Genomic DNA, 11,456 nt, shown 5'->3' on the forward strand with positions numbered 1-11,456 from the left:
TTATACCTGGGTTTCTTGTTGTCCTCTTCTGATTTCTAAATTTGGATTGGTAATCTTATTATGTGGATAATGTCTGTAGTCAGAGATGCTTTTAGTTCAATTATTCTGTGATATATGCTTGTGGTATATTCTGGGGACAAACATCAACTCAAGAAGACTACCAAGTTTAAGAAGATAAAAGTTTGTTCCATCTGCTCAGTGTTCTTTTAGATCCTTGATGACTCTTCAGAAAGCTCAGCTTCATTTCCTGAATTCTGTGATAGAATCAGTATGTTGTTCTCTATTCCTGTTTGAATGTTGCATTGAACTGTCGAGTTTTCTCCTTGGATTTACTGAGGATGCAAGGAAGAAGAAAAATTACTTTATGAAAAAGTTCTTCTGGTTTTTGGAAACATCTTGTTCTAGTTTATCAGTAGTAACTGGACTGAGTCCAACCACTCAGCCTTCAGTGGATCTCTGGGGTTGTTCTGTACATCTTTGGCTCGTCAGAAGACCCCTATGCTGCTTCTGCCCAGGGTCTGGGCATCCTTAGTGATTGTCCCCGGAGCCTACAAACACAGTGGTGCAGAGAGCTGTCTGCATGGCAAGAGGGGACAAGGTAGACAATACATACTCTCTTGTAGCTATAAGTAACGGGATACAGTACTGGGAATACCCCTCCCAGCCCTTAAGGGAGGATACATCCCTGGGAGGTTGTGGACACCAGTCTTCCAGTTTTAAATGGTCAGAGAGTTTCCAGAAAAAAACAACTGTTCTTGTTGCCAGTTGAATACAGCGGGAATTGGGCAAGAGTTTGGATGGCTTGTGCTGAAAAGGAAATGATAATAGGGAAGAATTGTATTGCTTTCTAGCAGGGATTAGTCTCCATCTAGTTCTTGTCTGCAGATCCCTGCCTAGAATTAGACTGACATCTGGTGGTCTTTTGTTTTCACAGCTTATTCTTAATCTGTCTTTTGTAAACATACAGGAATTAGCCTCATGTTCCTTTCTGGATGTTCTACCACAAAATGATGTACTTATACACACGCATTTAAAATGCACTGGAAGATTCAGTGCACATTCAGGCTCTTATCCAGAATTGGCCTACTTTTCATTATATAAAAGAAAATAAATTATTCTGCACAACTTTGGAATAATGTTGACAATGTACAGCAAGCTTAAATTAATGCATTAATGCTACAAGAACCTGCAGATCTTGCCAAACAAAAACGGGAAGGATGAGCTCCCCTTTCTGTGTAATGTAACTGCCTAAGTGCCATCCTCTGCTCAACTTTGGATATTTGACTAAAGATAACTGGAGTGTGTCCTGGGTTTGGATGGGATAGTTATTTTCTTCTTGGTACTTAGTTGCCAGCTGAGGTTAAACCATTACAGAGGGTTGTGTATTTGAAGGCTGTTTTCTTTTTGCTGCCTGTGGCCTGAAGTATTCCAGGGAAATATAGTGTTACATAGATGGCTTGGATCACTGCTGCTGTGTGTGCGCACTTTGTAGTGATGGTGCTCAAACCATGAAAGGAAAGAACTGGTTTAGATTCAGGCAAAGAATTCAGCTTTTCAGAGAAAATTCTGAGAAGACACATGGATTTCTGAAGTAATCTTGCAGGATGGGAGTGGGACAACTACCAATTAAGTTCATAACGGTTCTTCATGAGGCAATAAAATTTTGAATTCTATTCAGAACTATCCCACTGCAGATCACTTTCTTTATTGCGTTAAAAACAAAAATTCAACACCAGCAGCCTTTATTTGACACTGAAGTTTGTTGACTTTTGCTTGGTAAAGACACAAATAATTTCTTTGAAGCCAAGTGAGTTTTCTTTGCTTTCTTTCTCTGCCCTCACTGTGTGTTTCACTAATCATTACTGGTTTGTTCCCAATCCTTCTGCAGGGCAGAATATAAGCTCACTCTGTTCCTTCCATTGTAGTGGCTGGAAAGGGGAATCGCAGACAGTGACAATGCAGGAACAGGAAGGCTGAAAGCCATTGCTTTAGAATGATTGGAGAACAAATTGCATCAATTTTTTGCATGACATGAGTATGAGCAGTTGAGAGGAAGAAAGACTTTGAATCAGTCTGTTGAAAGCGATGCTTTAGGTAACACCAGCGTAGCACTATTAGCAAATTAGTAAGTCTCACGGCTCACTCTGCTGTTCTGTAGCTAATGGGTGGAGGAGCTAACTTTATAAATCTCCAGCATTAAGTGCCCCAGTACAGGGCCTCTTACCCTTTGACAGTCCGTGCCTCACACCAGTAAATACACTTCATCACAATAAGTGGCTCCTGGAGAGCAAAGGTGCTCCTTGCCTCATTAACTGTGCTTGACACTTAGGGCATAAGCAAGCTGAGTCCAGAGGGGACTGGTCCTGTCTTTCCATGTGCTCCCCAGTGAGCTTTTCCATTTCCTTCTGTCAGGATTGATGCTTCAACCATCTATGTCCTGAATGTGTTACTTATGCAAAATATCAGCTTTTATCACAGGGAAAATGCTGTCTGAAAACTGTCATCTTTTGAAGGGTTCCTCTCACAGATCCAACCAGCTCTATCTGCATCACAGCGAGTGAGGTTGCAACAGACCTGATGAGGATGCTGAGCCATGGAGAGGCTATAAAGGGGATGGGATACCTCACCTTTTGGTGGCTCAGCCATCTTAGATTGTCTTAAGCCAACTGTTTGGGCAACTTTCAAGTAATGCTTCTCAGCTTGCTCTACCTTTTTGTGTTAAATTCTGTGTTTCTTAAAATTAACCAGGCTTTCGTATCTCAGACTCTACTTTTGTGGAATTACCTGCTTTTGTCTTGGGGAAAACTCTGTCTGAAAATTCTATTTCTGACTCCAATACTGACTTCTCTTTCTCTTTCTCTCTCTCTCACACTTTCTGTATGTTCCCTTTCCCTACCCCTGTCTTCCGTTTCTCCCTCATTTTCTTTTTCCTCCTCTGTTTGGCTTGCTGGTTCGTCAGCCCCTCCTTCCTTGCTCTCTTCCCTCCTTGCAGAACAAGATGGTGAAAGGCAGCCTCAGCACAGAGCAGTCGGAGCGGGGGTGAGGGGGGAAGTGTACTCCTGGGAATGGATATAAAAGCAAGCACAGGTGAGTGGGGAAGAGCTTCCAGTTCCACCTGCTGTCTTACATCCAGTGCCTTCCCCATTTCTGTGAGAAATCAAGGTGCTTTTGTATATATTCAGAAAATTTGTAATTTTTTCTCTGATACCATCCTGTTAATTTTTTTTTGTATTTCTGTAGCAGTTCCTTCTGTTAAACAATGAAAGGCAAAGCTTGTTAGCTGTTACAACTACCTGATTGCTCTCTCAGCTAAACAAGTGGCAGAAATCTCCTTTTGTATCATGTCCATAAGGATCTGAAGGTTTTTTTCTGTGAGTCTCAGAGTAGTTAGTAAGCTTCTGTATAAATAAAGTCAAAGTATCTTAAATTCTATATTTAAGGAATAAATAATATTGATGAGTTCAGGATTATTGTAACCTGTGATTCCCATTTTCTGGAAATGTAGATAGATCCAGGGATAAGTAAATCAGTCTTAGCAGGACCCCACTGTGTTTCTTTTAGCCCAGCTTTTTTCTCTATTTTGAAAACAGACATGGGGCATAGAAGGTAGAACTGTATCCAGAAGTGGTCACAATTCCATAACTTCGTAATGTGCCCCAAGTTCCTCACTGCACTTCCTTCCTGCCTCCTCCTTTGTCTAGGCCCAGCATTCATACAGCCAGGTGAGAACTTGGTTGGGAATTCAAGTTGTCTGAAACAGCTTTTTGTCATGTTAGCATCAGAGCTGGGTCATTTTCCTAATCTGGTTCACTGTGTAGCTGGGAAAATACACTGGCACAAGGAGGGAGTAGCACTGAGGTGGGAGTTAGCACCCAGGGAATGGAATGAGGTTGGGATTTCTTATTTCTTCCTCAATTGCAAGTGCATTGCAGTTCAAAGGCAACAGGGTGGATTAAAATGAAATAAGTGTTCGGTTTCAAATTAATACTTGTTGGCACTCTGTCCATGAAACTGCAACCCAAGAAGGTCTCTTGCCTTCATTTCACTACTCAGTTGCATTTCTTACTCAAGCTATTTGCTTCTCTGTCTTTTTCTTGCAATCATGCAGGGGAAGTTGCTCTTTGATGTCAGTTCTTGGAACTGCTGATGGTAATCCCCTTCCTTCATTGCCGTTCCCTTGCTTCCCAGGCACCTCCCTGACTTAAAATCTTTCCTGTTTTTCACATAAAGTAATTGTGAAGTCCTTCTAATGGTGTTCTATGTGAAGGATGAGAGATTAATTGGAAGATTGTGGGGTTTTGGTGCAGTAGCAGAAGACCGGTAGTGTCCCATATAAACACTTTTTGTAGACTGACCACTGACTTGCTTTAGCTCAGCTGTGTTCTCTGACTTTCCATTTTTAATAGCATTCGTGGTTGGTTTTGGAGTGTTGTTTTAACAGTTACCATGTAAACAGTATTTAACAGTATTCAGTGTTTGAATAGCTTTCTCCTTCCATGGTAAAGGTCATTGGGATTCCTTTAAGCTTTTCTCTTTTCCTTAAAATGTAACAGGCAGTGTAATTCATAATGTTAAAGCAGAACCAGAGTCCCACAGCCAAAGTGCCTCTTCTGGCTATTTAACACTAGGGAAGTCTGGTGATTTTTGGGCCATTCCTTTAAGGTACTGGCAAAGATTACCGTGTCCCAGAGACCTTTTACAAAGCTTTGTTCCCTGCATTCTTTTCCAGTGCTAGCTCTTTTTTTATATATCATAGGAATGTCTTGACTTAAGACCTTGCAGACTGTGTAATCTCTGCACTGTATTCACTGTATGCTCTAGATATCTCTCTTAAGGCATCATTTCTTTCAAAATCCACCTTTGCCTCAATTAATTCGTACCAGAAGGTCCTATTTAGCCACCCCTTTCAATGTTCAGAATGTCTTAAAAATTAGGTTCTCCAATTCCAACCTGATCTTGAATTCCAAAACAAAAGCCATGCAAATCTAAAAAATTCTTATAACAACAAAAAAAACTGTATTACTGTGATAATTAAAGAACTGCAGGGGAATTCTGTAGCAGTCCAGGTAGTACTAGAACTGCCCTTCTGCTGGCCTTAGTGTAAGATACAGTGGATACTCAGTTGTGAGATTATTGGGCTGTTTTAGTTCTGATTCACTCCCAGGCCTAGCAAATTAAGAAAAATCCTGCATCTTGGATTACATCCAGGCAAGTCAGTGTATTCTGTCTTCGTTGCTTCTCTCTCCCTGAGCCAGTTGCCTCTAGAACATTTGGATAAAGTCCAGATCTGGAGAGTGACTGTGAGAGCAAGTCTGGTGCTCTGGATCTTGTCCAGGAACGAGGCAGGACTCTGTGTGTTGAGCCTGTTTCTTCCCTGAGCCAGTGCCTAATGCTCTGGACCAATTCCAGGCATGGGCAAGCTGCAGTTGTACAGGAGCCAGAGACAGCAACACGGCCTTGACACTCCTTCAGTGAGGGCTCGCAGTTGCGCAGTAATGAAACCACAAGGGGCAGCTGCCTGAACTCTCTGGGAACCTCCCCCTTTCAAGCTCTTCAGCTGCTGCTCCATGACCTTGCCCATCTCGTTTTTGTATGTGCTTGCCTGACTCTTTACTCACTCTCAGCCTGGCACCCCTGGATGGGGGATATTTGCAGCCAAGAGTTGGGCTTGCTGGGATGTAATCTAACTGGTGTGCTGATGATCAGAGCAGTATTGACTTCTGCATCACACTTAGTTAGGGTTCCTGGAGTTTAATTGCCAACTATGAACAAACATGGGTGTTACTTTGCTCCCAGGCACACCTCTAACTCTGTAAACCGCTTTCCATATGCATCACTTCTGGTGCAAGTTCTTTTCCAGGCTCACTAGCTGGTAGGAAGGGATTTATCTAAGTCATATTTAAGTAACCTTACTAAATAAATAAATTGCTGTTGGGCTCACTTGTGTTACAGGATAAGGGATGGAAGGAATACATTATTTCAAGCTTTGCTGTCTCTCTATGCAGAGTAAGAATGAGAACCCTAACTTAGAGAAATTAAATTTTAATGTTGTAGTTTCTCTTTTGAGCTGAGCCGCCACCAACTTAGTAAACTCCTGAAGTTCATTTTCTTACCTCAGAGAATTTCTGGACAGGGAGAACATGTTCTAAGCACTTGGACGTTTCCACATTTGTCTTGAAAGACATCACAAGCTTAGTCCTTCTATGAACTGTCTCTGTAATATGAAAATTAGATCAAAAAGCAGCAGAAAGAAATATCACCTGCCCTTCACATAGTTAAACCACACACAGCTTTACCTTTAGCTGGTAAAATCTGGCAATTTCCCAGGTTTGGTTCCTGGACTCCTGTAATTTTGATACTAGTTTCACTATCTGCTGCATATTCCCTGGAAACCGCCATTGGATGGTAGCAGCGTGGCCCATAGGGGAAGATTTGGGTGCAGTCCCTCATGGCATCCCAGGAGCTGTAGCCATGTAGGGACATGCTTGGCCCCTCTCTTTCCCAATCTCTCAGTGAATGTGAGGAGCAGACATGAGGTGAGTGAGCTCCTGCCTGGCTGCTGAAGGTAGAGGTTCTGTAAGAGTGCCATGCCATTGTGGCACGGATCATCCTGTCATCCCAGACCTCATTCAGAACTGGGCTTGTTTAATTTTTTTTTGCTGGTTGTTAAACGAAGAGTTTTTTATCACGTGGATTAGCTTTCCTGAACTACTCACCGTTGTCTATATCTGTTTTCAGTCCACAAAGCTAAAGAACTCTCGGTGTTGCTGCTGTGGTAGGCTGCTAAGTGGCTTTTTCCAACGCCTGAGAGGCCTGTTTGCAAATGGAGGGAAGGAACCATTCCAATATTATTTTGACTTTGTTTTTCAGGTTAGGCTGTTGAGATAAAAAGCGGTGGACATTCGTGACTGAATGGAATCTCTCCCACTGTGCAGCCATGCCCCCTCTCGACGTGCCTGCCAATGCCAGCACTTCCTTCATAAATTCTTACATCACACTCAAGACTGATGACATCACAGAATCTGACCAAGGAGTCTGAACCAGCTGTTTCCATGGACACAATCTCCATAGTGACAGTGGGGCGGGGAGGGGGAAAAAGGAAACAGGTGGGGGGAATTAAAGAGGGAGGGATAAATATATATATATATAAAGATCTATTTTTTAGTCTTGAAAGACTTTGTTTTAAATGAAAGGTGCGCTATATCCCTTTTGATGCTTTTGATTAAGATTTTAAAAACCCCATATAAATTAAAAAAGAAACCTATAGCTAAAGTAAATATTAAATCCAAAATTAAAGCAAGGCATGTGGAGCCTAACATTTTGTGGGAAAGAATAGCAAAACTGGGAGTACTCCAAACAGGACTTCTCGCTCTTCCTCTTGCTTTCTTTCTCACAACATCTCATGAAATTCAATTTTGAAAGGCAAATCAAATACTGATAAATTGTTTGTAGGGTGTGGGAGGAAGGCTTGGATGATTGCAGGTAATTTGGTGTCAATAGTTGTGTCTGAGGGGTAGGGAGGTTTCCATTTTTGAGAAACACTATTAACATTGTAAGCTTGAACAACATCTGCAGATTCTTGGGTCGTGAGACTCATGAAGTAAGAGGTTGCTGCTGCTTGCTAGGTCCCATACACCTCATTGGTGTGGGAACACCTGTACCACACAGGGGAAAGGAGTGTCTGCCCTGTGTGCAACAACGTGACCCCCCAGATCATTCCAAGAAGCTGCCTTCAGTTTGGAAGGCAGGTGAGAGGAAGACATGGTTTACCTGCCAGATGGGGGAACAAGAGGAAGTCTGAATGTTGGTGGAATCAATGTATCTTCAAACTTATTGGGGTAAATCCACTTGGCCCTCTTTTTATTTTTATATTTTTGCTTTTCCTAAGGAAGGAAGAGGGAATGTCAGTGTAACAGCCTACACTATATGGTTATTCGGGGTCGGTTTTTTTCTTTTTTTTTCCTTTTTTTCCTTTTTTATTCTTTTTTTGTTTTTTTTTTGTAAATTATGTAATTTTAAAACATTTGGGTTTTAGGAACAACAAAAAAAAATCATGTTTTTTTCTTGTTAAGGCCTTAAGAAAGGGGTTAGTGCATCTTTCAGGGGTCACTCTGCCATGGGAATAAAAATAGCTGTTTCACAAACAGTTTTATATAAAAAAAGCTTAAAAAAACCAAAAAAACTAATAAACTTCATTTTAACCTTGTCTCCTTTTGTTTTGTGCGAACTTGATTTGTTTAAAAGGACAGAGACAGTACTATCTGCTGCTTTTTGGTTTCTTTGCCTTCGTCATCGGTTCTGCCTTCAGTGATGACCTTCTGAACTGGCCCAGCAAGAGGAAGACCACAAAGGCTTTGAAAAACTAAAGCTTAGGATTTGTTTGATGTTCAGAGTTAACAAGCCAATGACTGGATGAATTTTTTGTTCCTGTGAGTTGGTGGTATTTCACCAGGTCACTGACTTCTTTCACTCATAGGATGGTAGCGTATCCTAGCGATATCAAACAGCGTGTTGTTTACTGGGAAGTCACTAGAGATAGGGATATAACCAGCATGACATGGATGAAAAAATGGGGTTGATATTGTGGGGAGGGAAGAACTGTTTTAAAAGTTATGTACTGGATGCTCGCTCAACTACTCACATTTTGGAGTATTCAGCACATAAAAATAAAATCTATGATAGCTCATATTAAGATATCTATTTTAACTCTATTTTTAAAAGATGGATTTAAAGATTTGGGAGATAATTTGGCAGTTATTTATTTCTATAAGTTGCTACTCTCACTCATAAATATTTGGAAAGAAAAGGCAGCTTTCTGCTTACTCCTTTCCCAGTAGCAGCTGCTGAAGTTAGTATGTCCTTTACATTAAGAAATAGACCTGTTGTGATAAATGTCACTAATGTGTCATGACTTGGTGCTGAAAATATTTAACTGCTGGTGTAGTCAGAAAAAAGTCATTTTTAGCATAGTTAATGTGATTGAGTAAATGACTTCTTTTCAACTGAATAAAAATTGGTTTTTTTTTTTCATAGTGTCTGTTCTATTCTACATATTGAAAAAAAAAAAGTTCCTGTTATTGCATTGATTTTATGTTGGTGAAGAGTCAACTCTGTATGTAGCACTGTGACAGCAGAACAGTGTGTGCTGGAACTGTTGAATTTGACACTTTCACTTTGGCTCTTCAGGGTGGTGTCAGCAGAGGCAGAAGGTTTTTGGGTAGCTGGGAGGGAGCCTTGGAGGTTTTCCATGTGGGAGCTTGTGGCAAGTATGGAGATTCAATATTTCCTTGTGCACCGTGGCTGGAAGGTAGTGGCAGTTGTGTAGAGCAATTAAAGAAATGGTACCACAGTCAATTCCATGGGAAGTATTTTGCAGTGGGAAGTGTTTAAAATCCTTTGACTCAGCTGTGGCTTAATCCCCCCAGTGCTGTGGTCAGAGGTCAGGGGTGCTCTCCAGTAGAGCAGGATTGTGCTTGGTGGTCAAGTCTTTACAGAAACCTTTACAGAAACAGAGCCGTCATGATTCTAAAACCGAGCCAGGAGGAATTAAAACAATGTGTAATGGCTTCCTGGGAGAACTTGGAAATTATCCAGAAGAGTCATAAAATCCTGTTGGAAATAAAAATTTCTTTTGGCTGAGAAAATGCAAAGTGCTGAGTGGATTTTGAAAGCTGTTGTGCAGAATGTTTACCTGCTTCATCATGCAAGAGCAATTAACAGCTTGCCATTGTGGATACCCCAAACTGGAAAGAAAGAAAAGGTTTGGAAGTCTTGGCTAATTTAGAATTTGTGGAGCAGAAATGACATGCAGCAGAACCTTAAAACCTTAAAAGAGATTGTGTATAGATGAGAATGGCATCCGTTTGGGAATTACCTGTTTGGATGAGGAATGAACTAACAAGAGCTTGGATAAGGCAGCTCATTTTCAAAGTGTTTCTCCATGCTGACTCCCATCGGGATCACTTGAAAGAGACTTACACCAATGTGCTGGAATTGAATGTGATGGTTTAGCAGCGTTTCCAAGCTAACCAGAGTGAGTCAGCACTGCTACATGGGGTCGAAGAAAAAGATGTTTTCACATCAAGAATAGGGAATGGATTCAACATGCAAAGGATGTTTGTTGATATGACCAGGATAAAGGGAGTCCTGCAGGAGCTGTGGGAAGCCCTGGGATGTGTACAGAGCAGATCTCAATACCAGGAGCTGCCCATTGATGCATTTGTTGTTTATATGTATTGCACGTGAAATCCATGCTTGGAAACCCAAGGCACAGACCACCGTGGATCGTGCAGCACAGGAGAAAGCCATCTCAGCTGCCCCTGCAGAGGGCAGTGGCCAACCTCACTAATGTGTACCACAGAGGTATGAGAGGGAGTTTTACTTGGGGTTGTGACATTTTTGAACCTTTTGAATTGCTTAGAACAAGACAAACTGATGATGTTCAATAGTATTGAAATAAAAAACATTCAGAGGTTCGGGGTGCAGGATCTGCTAAAGAATGTTGCACATCTAGTTCACAGAGTCCAGCTAATGGCAAGCTAAAGAAATACATTTTTGGTGGGACATGCATGTAAAAAAAACAAAAGTTTGTTGAGATATGGGCAACTGAATGGCAACTCTGGAATTTTGACTATTTAATCTGCAGTAATTTACATAAAAATGTGTATTAGGAAAGATAATACCTTAAACTGGCACAGTTACAAGGGGACCATTTGGGGGCTGACTTGGATATAAACTTTATAAATTATCATGCCTATTAACTGAGTTATTACATAAGGAATTACCTGTGCTGTCCCGAGTGCAGTGGGTGTCCTGGACATGATAGAAATATTTGGTAGAGGGATACAGCATTGGTTTGTCTGATCTAGTCCCTGACTCGCCAGAATGACTGAAAGAAGCAGTCCTCTATCTCAAAATGTAGAAAATTAAGTGTAAATATCATACTTTTGGAAGTGGAACAGAATATTTAGATGGTGGAGGATGAATAATTCACCATTGCTCTGGATTTTTTTTTTAATTATTAAGTTACATGAAAAAGAACAGAGTACACATAATCCAGGTTCAGTTACAGATCTAGAAAACACAAAGATACGGTTTTACTGACTTTGCTATGAGATGCTGAAAGAGTAGTTACAATCTTGGCTTTGGGTTAGAAATCCCTGTTGTGAAACAGGACAAGATTCTTGTCTGGCTGTGAAATTCCAACAAAAAAGTTTAGGTTGAGGTTTAGTTTTTCATTTGTTTCAGGTTTAAGATGGAACTCTGGCAGCATATTAGGAGTCAGAGAATTTAGTCAATAAAGGTAGACAACAAAAGTAATTATTAGAAAATTGTGGGAGACTGGTAACACTGGTACTTTCTCCTGGCATTGCTACAGGCCAATGAGAGCTTGGCTAATGCACATCACTGAAAAATTGGCTCCATTCAGATATTGTGCACCATGAGCTCCCTACCTG

General features: G+C 41.0%; 1 protein-coding gene and 1 long non-coding RNA gene across 10 annotated transcripts in view; one reads left to right on the forward strand and one right to left on the reverse strand.

Annotated features, from left to right (window-relative positions):
* LOC128807021 (uncharacterized) lies at nucleotides 1-6,963 on the reverse strand. Of its 3 annotated transcripts, none has more exons than XR_008437021.1 (4): nucleotides 6,717-6,963; nucleotides 6,114-6,214; nucleotides 2,897-3,059; nucleotides 1-332 (listed from the first exon to the last, which is right to left on the reverse strand). It is a non-coding gene; the product is annotated as an uncharacterized LOC128807021 (long non-coding RNA). The 3 variants fall into 3 exon arrangements; XR_008437020.1 differs by lacking the exon at nucleotides 1-332 and adding an exon at nucleotides 1,688-1,928; XR_008437022.1 differs by lacking the exon at nucleotides 1-332 and adding an exon at nucleotides 1,688-1,928 and having other exon boundaries at nucleotides 2,785-3,059.
* Nucleotides 1-9,027, forward strand: part of TCF20 (transcription factor 20) — a 93,063-nt gene extending 84,036 nt beyond the window's left edge. For 5 of the 7 annotated variants that reach the window (XM_053976957.1, XM_053976955.1, XM_053976961.1 and 2 more), the window contains 2 exons: nucleotides 2,960-3,087; nucleotides 6,871-9,027. In XM_053976957.1, the coding sequence (XP_053832932.1) occupies nucleotides 2,960-3,043 (84 nt within the window). In that variant the 3' untranslated portion in view covers nucleotides 3,044-3,087; nucleotides 6,871-9,027. The remainder of the gene's footprint in view (nucleotides 1-2,959; nucleotides 3,088-6,870) is intronic. The other 2 variants (XM_053976956.1, XM_053976960.1) reach the window with 2 other exon arrangements.
* Nucleotides 9,028-11,456: the final 2,429 nt, after the last annotated feature.

This window comes from Vidua macroura, chromosome 5 (assembly GCF_024509145.1).
Source record: "Vidua macroura isolate BioBank_ID:100142 chromosome 5, ASM2450914v1, whole genome shotgun sequence".
NCBI lineage: Eukaryota > Metazoa > Chordata > Aves > Passeriformes > Viduidae > Vidua > Vidua macroura.